The 13,841-nt window shown below is 38.7% G+C and overlaps 2 protein-coding genes across 3 annotated transcripts; one reads left to right on the forward strand and one right to left on the reverse strand.

The window, feature by feature from the left end:
* Positions 1 to 1,337: 1,337 nt before the first annotated feature.
* cd9a (CD9 molecule a) lies at positions 1,338 to 7,593 on the forward strand. The gene is made up of 8 exons (XM_024281999.2): positions 1,338 to 1,562; positions 3,622 to 3,724; positions 3,804 to 3,901; positions 4,266 to 4,340; positions 5,695 to 5,796; positions 6,547 to 6,636; positions 6,715 to 6,798; positions 6,887 to 7,593. Exons 1-8 carry the CDS (start codon positions 1,494 to 1,496, stop codon positions 6,950 to 6,952), a joined length of 687 nt encoding a protein of 228 aa, XP_024137767.1. The 5' UTR covers positions 1,338 to 1,493; the 3' UTR covers positions 6,953 to 7,593.
* Positions 7,594 to 9,535: 1,942 nt separating this feature from the next.
* On the reverse strand, positions 9,536 to 13,372 carry bbs10 (Bardet-Biedl syndrome 10). Of its 2 annotated transcripts, none has more exons than XM_024280706.2 (4): positions 13,241 to 13,372; positions 11,416 to 11,615; positions 10,415 to 11,344; positions 9,536 to 10,342 (listed from the first exon to the last, which is right to left on the reverse strand). In XM_024280706.2, the coding sequence occupies exons 2-4, from the start codon at positions 11,604 to 11,606 to the stop codon at positions 9,652 to 9,654; spliced, it is 1,812 nt and encodes a 603-aa protein (XP_024136474.1). In that variant the 5' UTR covers positions 11,607 to 11,615; positions 13,241 to 13,372; the 3' UTR covers positions 9,536 to 9,651. The 2 variants fall into 2 exon arrangements, with proteins under 2 accessions (XP_024136474.1, XP_024136475.1); XM_024280707.2 differs by having other exon boundaries at positions 13,223 to 13,245.
* Between the last annotated feature and the right edge of the window lie 469 nt (positions 13,373 to 13,841).

Here is a 13,841-nt window from a genome sequence, read left to right on the forward strand (position 1 = left end):
CTCATAAAAATTAATACAGTTACTTTTTAACATAATTATGAATAATAAAAAGGCAGGACTATTTTTTCAGATCAACTTAAACCTTAAATAATTTTCAATATATTACTCTCCATAAGAATACATTTGGTCAAAATTATACACATTAGAAATAAGTGCAATATAATATTAATGACAATAAAATAAAATGATCTGGAGGGGAGATTCCGGCCCCCGGGCCACATGTGATGTAGAGGGTTACCTCAAATATTAGCTCAGGTCTTTAGAAGTTAAACTTTCATTTATTTCTTTAAATGGGCTTTATAAACAGGTTATACCTTTTCTAATAAGGAGCTAAAAGGGAGGGAAGCTTGTCCATTTCTTAATTAGCCGTTTGACCAGGAATTATCAAAATGTCTTGAACCTATTATTCCAGACTCATTAAGTCATTACATCTATGCTGTAGCTTCTACGAGACATTCATGTGATCAGCGTTACATACATAAATACACCTTTGGGTTACCATGAACTTTTTCAAACCTTTACAAAATGAAGCTCTCCAGATGGTCTCTTTAGTTCATATCTGCCTTAGGAATTCTCACCAAAAAAAAATGCTGGAAGTGTTAACTTCACAGTTTATGAATTTCCATCAATTTAACATGAAATATATACAGTGTTTTGCATTCATCATCAAACTAATATGGCTCAAAGGGTAGTTTTCTCCTTCGATTAATGGGTTCTATAAATGGTCTCTTAGCCAAAGAGTTCAGTTTTAAGTTAATTAAAAGGGATTTCACACAAAGAGGTGAACTGTGTGCATCCAATGCGCACACATTATCCAGCAGTACACACAGGCATGCTATGCTGCTAGATGGTTATTTAAAAACCAGGCTGCACTCAGATAATAAAGAAACTGATAAATATGCAAAATGTTGAGATGTTTGCGCACCAGATGTTGGCAAATCCGTCTGTGAGATACGTGACTTGCAAAGAAGTGCCATTCTCGAGCACGCGCCTATTTATGTTCACTTTATGGAAGGCGTGAACGCGCCTTTCTTATTCTGGGGGATGACGTCATCGCTCAGCCTGGAGGTGCAGAATGAAAAGCTCATTCTGCTGCCGATTGCATTTCGTAGAATCTTTCCACCTTTTGTAGGTCTGTGGAGCATTGAGTTGCAAAATAAAATTTAAAAAAATATATTTTTTTAAAGCCTAAAATATTTTGTGTTAAAATTCTGGAACTAGTTGAGGATTTCATGGAATAACTCATTACAAATCCAATTTCAAGCTTTTATTTACAGAATAAGTTGGAGTTTGGTGGTGGAGCTGTGCGTTTTGGCCGTGCAGCCGTGTGGGGGCGGGCCACTACACGCGCGCACCGCTCGACGTGCAGGAGCGCGTCAACCAACTGCCTCGTTCTGCATATCTAAAAGCAGAAGATCCGATCTCCTCCTCCTCCAACGCCAGCTGGATTCGAGGGTTTCTGTCGAAGTCGAGCGGATCGTTCGAGCCCCACCATGGCTGCTTTGTCCGGCGGAGAGACGTGCGTCAAATACTTGATGTTCGCCTTCAATCTGGTCTTCTGGGTAAGGCATATCCTCACGCTCAACCTGTCTTGTTTTCTGTTGAGGAGGTTTGCGCCAAATTACAACAATGGAGCGTGTTATTCCGTGTGATTACGCAGGACTTTTAAAGGTTTCTGATGGATGAAATCGTGCACCACGAATTAGGAATGTTTGTGGAGCAGTCTGCAGAATAATCCCCAGTGGCCAAGTGACCCACTTCCATGGCACCGAACCTACTACAGAGATTGCGCGCATGGCATTCAATACTCGGCTGGAGGAAGGGGGCGCGCTTTAGTGCACAAACGGATCAACGTGATATTGATTAAGACTCTAAAAGCTGATGCTTATAGCAGTCTCTGTGTGTAACATGTATTCAGGAGGGGGACATCTGTGTAGTTCAGAGTTTAAACTAAGGCGTGCCATGCCATGCGGTTTTAAAGAACATTTCTAATTTGTGCCACTAAATATGGAATCACTCTTTCATTATAAATATGGTTTTTCAGTGTGTGGATTTAAAGCAAATTTGCTGGCATTCATATCTGAAGAGTATGGACACACACTAGTAATTTCAACCTATTTTTGTGTTTTTTATAAACCATAAAATGTTTAATAACTTAAACCCTCTCCGCTGTAAGAAAATGTTTAGCTTGAAGGGTTTCACTGGCTAGACAATACAAATGAGGCATGTAGAAACATGCAACAAAAGAAAGGAAGGAAAGGGGGACCATCATGGTGTTGTAAAGTTTGTGGGAATGCATTCTTTCTCTTGCCACTCCCATCCCAGGCACTTCATGTAGATTGTGGAGGCGTGGATTTAAGAAACTTCTCCTTTTCACCTTTACACATCTTCCCTAGGGACAAAGTTAAACATTCAACCATAAAGACAGACCTGAACCAGCATGGCTGCCTACAATGGAGACACCGAAATATGTTTTTTTTTTTTTCTGTGTTGGTGTAAGTCAGGCTTTTCTGGCACGTTTGAGAGATATAGAAACTAATGTCTTCGTCTTAAAGGGGACAAAAACAGGAAGTGGAAAGTCAAATACAGAGCCCCGGAAATGGAAATCTCACCCACGTATCACCCAGCGCAAAATAACGTAGAAATCAAAACAAAACATCACAAACCAAAACTCTTATTACAAAAAATGAAATGTTTTAGGAAACAAAAGTAACAAAGAAAGAAACTAGAAAAGGAAGTTACTGATTGGATGAGAATATTTGAAATTTGAAGCAAAACTGGATATGCTTTTGCTGTAAAACTATTAGTGTGTAGAATACACATTTGATAAAACATCCTTTTCCAATCAGCAACGTCCCATAGTACCAACCTTTAGTTTCTTATTGTGTCTTATGTTTTAAAATTTCATTTTTGATTTCTGAAATCTACTTTTGTTTTCTTTCCTATTTTCTGGAGTTTTGATTTAAAAAACATATTTTTTTTATTAAATAGTTACTGCTGTGGTTTTTAATGTTTCTTGTGTTGAATGATTCATAGGTGTGGTTTGCACTTCACAGTCAAACAGAAAGTCTGGAAGAATTCAAGGAAAACCCCCACGTGCTAAAGAAAGCACAATGTCACGTCGTCCTTAACCTCTAAAAGTTAAATATTTACTGTCCCGCGTAGACTGTAGGACTATTACAGTATAATAAAGAATGATGAAGGTGCACATGAGAAAAAAAAGCAAGAAGAAAATGGTATGCGCACCCTCATGTGGGGGGATTTTATCTGCTTTCAGGTATCAAAATGAAAATTCTCTACTATAGCATTTGGAATTTCTAATTTTCACAGAAATTTAACATCATTGATACTCAGTAAATATTTTTAAAAATCTAAATTTTTGAGAACATTTCTTCCTCACAGACATTTTGAAAGCTTCAAAAGTATACAGGAAGTTTTTATCCCCAAAAAGAGGCTTCTGGTTGTTGGTGAAGGCTGGACAGAAAGAAGATGGAAGTGAGAACAGATTCCAGACGGAGCCCATCAGCGCAGACAGCTGCCGACAGTTGTCTGAATCCATTAACTGATGTGCGTGAATCGTACTCTATTGTTGTGTAGCTAAGAACGCCCTTTTGTTTCCAGCTTGCAGGCACAACTGTTTTAGCCATTGGCCTGTGGCTGAGGTTAGACCCTCAGAACAAAGTCCTTCTGGAGGAAGAAAATTCTCCATATGCTTTCTACGCAGGTAAAATGTGCTCAGTGATATATTATGAACTGTTGGCTCCTCTGTGTTCTTCACTGTGTGGTCCTGTCTGTATGTGCAGGGGTCTACGTCCTGATCGGTGCTGGAGCTCTCGTGATGGTGGTCGGCTTTCTCGGTTGTTGTGGAGCAATAAGGGAGTCTCCCTGCATGCTAGGAGTGGTGTGTATTGTTTTACCTCTTAAGTAACTTTTATAAAATGGTTTTAGTATGTTAACCTAGTATCTGGTGGACTTAATAATACCATGTCGATATGTTATCTAAAACTTGAAGCACGTGGCTCCATCAAAACTGCCTCAAGGCCACAAAAGCGTATTTAGATTCTCTGTGCTTGCTCTCTCTATCTTGACTCATCAGGCCATAATCTTCTTGAACTAAATCTCTCCAGAGGAGGGGCCTGTGACAACAGGGTTTTGCTACACTCAGCTGACCTTGCATGCTCACACATGCGCACAAACGGCAAGCAGCCGAGCGTGCACAGCAACAAACAATCAGCTGAGAAGATCTTTTTTCTGTCTTTGTACAGTTCTTCTTCTTCCTGCTCATTCTCTTTGCCATCGAAGTAGCTGCTGGAATTTGGGGATTTTCAAACCAAACCAAGGTAAAGTTAACAAGGGAAATAATGTGTTGAAAGTAATGGCGTGACTAGAACAAGTCCAAGCACAGGCACAACATGTTATGAAGACCCACTCCAATCATCTTTTGATGTTATTTTTAAAGCATTTCCAGTGGTTCTTTAGTTAGAATTATATTGTTTTTGGCCTAAATTAAAAAAAAAAAAAAAAATTTCTAGGACAAAGTTTCTGCAGAGCGGCAGTTGTTCATCAGAAATTGCCTTTTAATTTTGGGCAGGACTGTTGCAAAAAACGGCTGTGCTCATTATCCCATCATACCTCTGTTTACACTCTCCCCCACTAGCTTACAGCCCCTCACAACCCCAAGCTAACATTAGCAGTGAAACAAAAGAATGTCAGAGCTATCTAACCTTACAGATTTGTACCAGATACCAGCTCGGATGAGGAAAAAGAAGACGTTAATGGATCTATTTGTCTGCAAGTGGATAAATTAGAATGGAGCGGAATTGGGTCTCTCTTTTGTAGCTTGTACAGAACAATTACAGGTTTTTTTCAAGCTTTTTTTTGCATTTTTCCGATTCAGTGAAGAAACTCTCAGAAATTCAGTTTCAATCTTAATTTTCTTCATACACGTCCTCCTTCGGGCTGGGCAATATTGAACATTTGGGTATCAATTCAATTCCGATCCGATACTGGTCAACATCGCCCATATCAATACCAATACCGATATTTTTCGTAAATGCTGTGGATGTGACATGAACCTAAAAATCTCTATTGTTTTTAATCACTGCAAATAATTTTTTGTAAGTTTCCTTTTTTAAAAATTATTTGATTGACTTAAAAACATAATAAAATAAAAGTGAAGGAGTGAATACAAAACAGTCTACAAACCAAAAGAGACAAGTAATAAAAAAACAAAAATAAATCAAAGTGTTTAACAATGAAAAAAAAATTGGTAGTAAAATAAATAATTTGTAGCTTCTTAGCCTTTAAATAGAACAATAAAAACAAAAGTAATTTGTCAAAAACAGCTCAACTTTTAAATAGAGTGGAAATAGGAGGGACAGTGAAGCAGTGACTCAGCTAGGTATTTGCTAATACAGAAAAGTTTCAACAAGAGTGAAAATTTCGATATCTATGGGCCGGTATCGATCCGATACTTGAGATCAATACTATCGATATTTTGGATCAATCTCCTCAGCACTATTCCTCATGGGGAAAATGATACAAGAACATTAAAAACACAGTTTTTGTTGGAGAGGGTCTTCAAAGCTCTTTGCATCTGCAATGTCCCAATTACATACTTTTAAGTGGACATTTCCAAAATAAAAGCAGTTTATTTCAGTTTCATTGCCTTTTGCTCTTTGTTTACTGGTGCAGGTAGTGGAAGACATTTCAAGTTTCTACATGCAAACCTACAAAGACTACACAACCACAGGAGATGACCGACTCAAAGAAACACTGCGACTCATTCAAGCACAGGTGAACCATATTTATAGTGTTTCTGCATCATTGAAATTTGATTCATTTCTTTCTTTTTTTCCTCTTTTATAAAAAGTTGGCAAATTAGAGTAAGAAAAGATTACTAGGAGAAGTTGTTTCCATTTTTACAGGACAAATATTTTCTGTTGTGTCTATGTTAACAGACAAAAGGTTCAGTGTCTCTTTGTCAAAGTCTCTATCTTGTCTAAATGACTTAGGGGGCTATTGTGCGATCATGAAAGTGCCTTTAAAGCGTTTGGTCTTGCTGCCCAAGGAGATATCAGTTTTCAAGGTAGTACTAAGCAGTCTGGTAGCTTCCAAGGACGCACGGTACAAAGCACGATTGTCCTCACTTGTAACAGCAAAGCAGCCCTAAATACTGCAGCAGGAACAAGAAAATAAGAGTCTAAGACTAAGTTATACAGTTGAACGCTGCAGAAAAATGTAAACAGATTATGAGTGATTTGTCCAAAGCGAACTAGTCCAGCCAAACTCTTTAACAACACATTTAAAAACGAGGCATGAGAAACATTTGCTTAGTCTTAATCCTCCAAATTGTTGCTTAATTGTGTATATAAGTGGGAATTTATGAGTGGAGTTGGCCAACGTCCTCCCTGATCAAACTATATTTGTAGGCAAGCATTTAGAAAACTGAAGAAAATCTGAATGCTTCCCTGTGACAGGACCTGCTTATTACATCGCTGCTAAAGCATATCTTATTAGCTATTCATTGTTTTTGTCTTTTTACAGCTAAAATGTTGCGGCCCAGGAAAAAATATGGACGAATCTTTCAAAGAAACGTGCCCCCGCGGAGAGCCGCTTGAAGAAATGCTTATCAAGGTACTGGTGTGTTTGTCCGCACTGTAGCGCTTTAGCAGTATTAAGGACGAATATGGTTACCATGGTGATTTGTTGCAGAGCTGTCCTGACGCTATCGATGAGGTGTTTGACTCCAAACTGCACATCATCGCAGGAGTAGGCATCGCCATGGGGGTTGTTATGGTGAGAAATTAATAAAAGCTCAAGTGTTTGTTGTTCTGTGGAGTGTCTGCACTACAAACTCATTCTGAGATTATATTATTTTTTTCAGGTGTTTGGGATGATTTTCAGCATGCTCCTGTGCTGTGCCATCAGAAAGTCTCAGGAGGTGGTGTGACACCCACCTAAAGTCCCCCGTTGTTGCATGATGTCATTCCCAAAGACACGCGACTCTCCACTGCCAAAAAGAATCACTGCTCGTTTGAAGGGGGTAACCCTATTTATATAACGCATCGGTTGTAACTGTGCTGCTGACATAAATTGTGATGTGTTTCCTGCGCTCAGCTACAGCGAGGGGGTGTCGTCTGAGCTTGTATGGCCGAGGAGAAGGCAAATATGTAATTTTGTGATCATCTGAGTGAATCTAATATTCAAACTCAAGAAAGTATAGGCTTGCAGTTGGTGTCCAGTCACACAACCCTGCCAGAACTAAACGGGACAAACCACAACTTCTACACAACACAGCATTTACCAATGAAACCGTGTGTAGCTGGCTCTCGGACAAAACCCTCTCAATGATCTCGGTGTTAGAGTAGCATTTTGATTACAACAACTGATCTCATTTTAATGGCCTTTATTTGTCTTTCCCCATATTTTTTAAACGTTCTTGTCGTTTTTGTACTATGTTTGGCATTTGTATAGGTACTCGTAGTTTTGTGTTTTTGTATTGGTCCTCTTTATTTGACGGTGAGTTGATTTATAAAATGTGCACAATGTTTCACAAAATTCAACCAAATAAACTATGAATTAAAAAGTCGACTTCCAGCTCTCTGTGCTGTTTTTAAAGGGTGTGGGCGCCTTGGTTAAAAAAAAAAAAACGATCAACAAAATGTTTCCCATCTCACGAAGAGGGGAAAGCCACCCCTAGCTACATTCTCAAGGCTTTGATGCTGGCGATTATCAGCTATGACTCATACAGGACATAAACAAAAGCAACGCCGCCTTTTGTTTCTAAATCCTTTTGTCAGTTAATTTGTGGAAAAAATGGTGTTCAGGATGAAGGATGGACAGAAGTAAACAGTGAAGTCGCAAGTCTAGTTATTGTCGGATTTACTCACTGCTTCCCGACACAAAATAATAATGAATTGCCTTCATGTTTCTATGATTACAGCCAAAGGAAGTACACTATAATTTAGTTGCTGACAGTCGCGGCTGCCCTCCCAAACAACTCACCCCCGCTGTGCAGATAAGGCTGATTAATAAACGGTTGTGAATAGCTGTCGGGCAATGGGTTCATGTTGTTTTGCCTTTTGTTTAAATGTGAGGGCCACGAACAGAAAGGAGGAAAAATATGAAGAGGCAACAAGTTGAAATGTTCTAATCAGAGATTTGAGAGGAAGAATTTTTAACAAAGCAAATCATGTGTCAAAAGGTGAATGCACTTGATTTGATTTGAGCAATGCCACTGTCAAAAAAGCTCAAGACTCTCTTAAGACCTGGCGTCCACATTTGTGCACAACACATTTTGGGCTATAATTCCACAGTAATTAATTCTACTTAACTGAGGCCCAATGACCACATGTGTGGACATCTACACAACCATTAAATGGTGTCAGAAAACTACAGACAAAGTTCAAAATGGCAGAGAACAGAGGAGAAAATTAAATTAGCTGCTCCAAACCTAGCTTATTCGATATGCTTAATAGCTTTGTAACTTTGTCATAAAATTTGATTAAAAACAATTAATGTAAAAATCTAGTGAGATGCTAAACATGATGCACATGTGTGTACAAAGGGACTGAGCTTTGTTAAAAATGCTATTATGCTAGCATTTATGCACCCATAAAGGCAGGTGTAAATCAGTTTACAGCTAGCTCTGGCTAACATGCTAATGCAATATATTGATAAAGACTTGATGACAAAGATTTCTGATTGCTCTAATAGTGACCAGGAGTGGGACCTAATCAACAATTCAGTAGATGAAGTTTACCTCTTTTCTACCATATTATAGTTTTTCTCTAAAATTACATAATTAAAAAAAAAATGATAGCTTTTATACTAAACAGGTTTCAGTTAAGATAATTAAAAAAAAAGCACATCAATTGAGAGCAAGGCTCCTGAGTGGTTAAATTTACTTTGTTTGGAAATTTTCTGCCTTTTTCATTAAATACCAAAAGTTGTCGTAATAGTTGGATTCAGCAGCCAGGTTGCATTAAATCATAGTTACTTGAATCACAAAAAAAGGAGAACTGTTAAATAAACATCTTTCCATATTCAGTATGTAGATTTAACAAAAAAATATGGAGAGAAAATTGTATCATCCGGATTTGTGCGTGTATAATTGTTGATATGTGCGTAACTTTGGATTTGTGCATGCGGAATTCTTGATTTATAACTCATACAATATATTTTGTGCATAAGTACAAAAAATATGAAAGTAAAAGAAAATACAATTTACACATGAACAACTTAAAATTACAACAGCTTGAAACTCATTACATGCACAAATCTTAAAAAATTACGCAATATTGCTTGTTGCACACACAAAACCACATTTACGCACGTCTCCAAGTAAGAAAAGAAAGAGAAGTGGGAAAATGTCAAGTTCATTTTCACAATCTAAGTTAAATTTAATTGTTGGAAGTTTTTTTATGTGAGCTTTCTCTTTATTTGTAATTCTGCAGTGACTAAAAATTAAAAAGATAAAGGTAAATAAGTAATTACATTTATTATATAACAAAAGCCACAAGTGATACTCCACTCAGTGTTTGTAAAGCTTTAATAATAAAAAAATATATATTAAAATATGGCTTCAGACACCTGTGAAGGGCAAACACTTTTCAGTTGTATATTTCTGTGGGGGGGCAGATGAGAATCTCAGTCCTCTTCTTCATCCTCTGTGCTGTCCTGTGAGGAGTTTGTGTGTTTCTTTGATCGTGTGTGTAACGCAGTGTGTGCGTGCAGCACCGTGTCCACTCGGAGAACACTGGTTGCACACTGGACCACAGCCAGAATCAGCTGGCATTTACAGGCGACAGATTCAAGGCCCAAGTCCACCGTGGACTCCGACGTAGACTCCTTCAGCCTGACAGAGTTAGAGGGATTTTGGACTAAACTCATAATCCTGGTTTGAGCCTGCAGAAAAAGTTTGGGACTGTGGGAGTAAATCTGGCGAGGAACGCTCAGGAGGGCGTTCGCCAGGAGCTGCGAAACAGAAGGAAGTGAAGAATTCAGGAGGGCTTTGCTCAAGAGGAATTCAAATGTCCCTCCAGCAGGTATGACACAACCTGGCTCCAACACACACTTCTTCAGAACATAGGGCTCGTTTGCTGTGCTTTGGGTTGTCATATCTGAAGAGGCGGGGCTTTTGTTTGATTGCACGGTCCCATGTGATGCTGCAGCTTCACTCGTGTGTTTGGGCTCCCAGGTGGTCATTAGCATGCAAACGGCGTCTCGTATTGCACATATATATTGGTCTGTCTGCTCTTCTCCAGGGCCGCAGATCACAAGACTGCAGGGATTTAGCTCGCATGTTTCTGCCGCCTCACAGAAAGCTACGTGCACATACCTGTCAAATACAATAAATCAGCTGTCAATCAAAATCAGTGATAGAAATTGAACAGTTGAGATTTTTGTTTACCTGTGGGCTCCAAGAAGGATTGGTCGACAGAAAGAGAGTGCAGCGACGTGCTTCGCTTGAATCGTGCAGCCGCGTGAAACAGGTGTGACTCCACTCAGCTGCATGAAGAGCGACAGCTCCTCTTCACTCACACACTCCACGAGGCTCATGTGTGCCTGTGTGGCTAACGCCAGCGCCGCGTCAGACTGCTTCACGGCGGACAGAAGCAGAGAGACGCCCAGACTCTGCAGCTTCGCAATTACGCTCTCCAGAGACCTCTCTGTCCAGGCGCTAAAATGCACCATAGTGTTCTGCTCCGTGACTCCGTCCCCATAGCCCACTTTGAGCACATCTCCTGGACCGAGCAACACTGGCTGCATGTAGTTTGTGAAAACGGCAGCTTTTACGGGTTGCTGCTTGTTTGGGAGGCGTGCCGTGGCGAAATCTCTATGAATCACCTGTCCTTCGATTAAACGGGAGGAGCTGACGGGGAAGCCTGATACAGGTGTATGAAGAGCGGGAAAGTTATCGCTCAGAAACTGAAGTGAGACGCAAGGAAGGTCACTTTTATGCTTCCAGCGATTGAGCATTTCGCACGTCAGTTCGCTTAGGTAGCTACAGTGAACATGACTGACACGTGTGTGGAAGAACGAAGCCAGAAGTAATCTGTGTGTGGTGAAATCTTCAAGTGACAGACAGAATCCATATGGCACAACGTTTACGGCAACGAGGTCGTCCAGATCCGATGACGCAAGTTCCAGCAGTTTGTTGGCCAAGTGAGGAGCAGCAGCCGCCTTTGCTGCTTCTGTGAAACCGTACGTGTGAGACGCACCGAGCTCCCTGCTTATTGCTTTAGAAATCATCCTCAGCAACGATGCCAGAAGCAGGATGAAGGTTTTGGATCCATCGCCTGTTGCTCTGCTGTGTTTCCAGACGCACTCCACCACCATCCTAATAAAAGAAACGCAGAATTATGTCACGGGGGGAAAACAACTGATCAAATTAAGGGGATTTGTACCGACCTGGCCAGAGGATGCTCCAGATGTAGCGCAGACAGGATGCGTGTCCCACTGCGGCTCAACATCGCCTGTCCTGTGTTTCGAGTAAAAAGCACCTGACCTCCTTCAGGACCAAAACTACGAAGGATGACCGCTTCAAGAGCTGAAACCATTTCTAAGACGTGTTCCAGGCGAAGGCGCTCTGATGGAGGCATTGTCACACCCTGAATTGTACAAGAAAAAACAGATTTTTCACTTGTGTAAATTCAACAATCCTTAGTGAGACAGACTTTACAGTTTGGACTGCGTCAGCTGAAGATATAGAAAATGTTTTAGAAAGTTATCCAGCGTTAACTTAAGAATTAGCTTTCTAAGGGTTTTGAGTTGCATTAAGTATGCAAAGCGTTTTTTTATAAATAATGTTTGATTTGGTTATTTGTGCTTTCTGTTTTTCTGAAAAATGCAGAAAAATGACTTTAAATGCTATATTTTGTAAGATTTCTACTTTTAAAATAACAAATTAATACAATTAAAGTGACTTTAAAACTAGATTAGAAGAGAAGTGAGACAGTAAACAACTTTTAGATGTCGTAATGATCTAAAAAGGTTTGTTTTTAAGTCTTTCTAACGTCATCTGAGTTTTTAGCTGCATGAAACCATCAGAAGGCCGGCCTCTGAGCCTCACAGTCTGCAGTGATGAGTCCATGAGTCCAACATGTCTGAGATGTAATTTAGTGCTAAGCAAGGGAGAAACTTGTACACAAAAAGAGACATTTAAAGTTTACTCTCTGGAGTAATGCAGTCATACTTCCTGGTTTTACCCAGCAAAGTTTACACATTTTAGTGAGCTGACCGTTATGGTCTAACCTGCTGGAGATAAACATGTCACGAATAATTTGTATACTCTCCATGATCATCCTCAGATTAACCTGATTTATAGGTTTTAGCAAAAGACTTCATAGTAGGAACAGTATAATTTGTACAAATAATTTTAATTAAAAAAATCTGTGATTCCCCAAAAAATAACAATTTTGTAAAATCTTTGTTGACAGCAGAACTATAAAATCTAAAAATTAAAGTGCTGCTAAACAGTATTTCGAAAGCTATTATATGTTTAATGATTAACTTTTTTAACACCTTTGGGAGTTTAAGATAAACATTATTTTGTAAAATAAAACAAAATGCAAGAACTAATATAAAAAAATAGCCCTCATGATAGTACATGCAAATACAGTGAAAATGACTCATGTTAAGAATTCAAACATGATAACTTCACGGTATATTTGTAAAACATGTATTTATATGTAAATATATTTAATATATAACCTTTATGTATTAGTTTTACCTGCATGACAAGCCTAAAAGACACATTATTTTTCACGATTAATGCAGATTATTGCACAATAAAAACCTAAGCACTACAATAAGCTGATCCTAAAATAAATGTATGCTCTTGAACATGTTTGCATTTACTCAAGGAACATAAAGACGCATCCACACTGCGCATGCCCATGTTCCCCTGCGACCGAAAAAGTAGAGCTCCGTTTTATTTAAAATTAGCAAAGTCCTCTATGTATTGTCAAGCTCTGTCGCGATTTCCAGCACTACAACGCCTTGAACGTATAACAAAAATCGGGAGGTGTTTTATGTTTATGTAAAAACTAGGTTGCATCTTGCTAATTTTCATCAAAATTGAGAAACATAAATGCTCTTCGTAGTGATGCGCGGTTTGGTTAAACCGTGTCTTCAACGAGTGAACTCGTTCAGAGACAGTTATGGGACACGAACACACAAAATTCTCAGTTAGAAAAACAACAAAACTGTCATTTACATGAGATTATGAACTCACCCGCCGCTTCCTCTCGGTGCCTAGATACGGAGCTTATTCTTTTGAGCTTGACAGCAGACAGTGACTAGTAGAAGACGAATTACCGCCATCTAGTGGACTGGAGTGGGACTGCCGCTAAAGTACATTGGTTCAAATATAACAGAAATACTGCATTGGCTTCCAAAAGACAAATAATTTTATTCATTTTATGATATGTTAAAAAATATATTAATATACATCAGATATAGGATGTAGTTTTTATTTGATATTGGTGTCCAAAAAAGATTGTTTACAAACAGAAAAAATGCATTTTGAGGAACATTTGTAAAAGTTGTAGGCTTAAACTTTAGTGAAAAAGAGTATAAATGATTAATAAAATTCATTTTAAGTAAGATAGACTATTTATTTGGTACCTAAAGTATATATATTTTTTTCTTTTGTGCTTAACCTCACATTGTAATGTTTTATTATGAAATTCTGTCATTCATTTGTAAATTGAATTTTCCATTGTAGACAGAATTTACAAATGATCATATAGAAAGATAAATTCCTTTTGGGGGTATAAAAAATAAAACCTTAAAGCTCCATGTCAGGAGCATGTTTTCCAGATCACTGTGCATCC

The sequence above is a fragment of the Oryzias melastigma genome, linkage group LG6 (assembly GCF_002922805.2).
Source record: "Oryzias melastigma strain HK-1 linkage group LG6, ASM292280v2, whole genome shotgun sequence".
Taxonomy (NCBI): domain Eukaryota; kingdom Metazoa; phylum Chordata; class Actinopteri; order Beloniformes; family Adrianichthyidae; genus Oryzias; species Oryzias melastigma.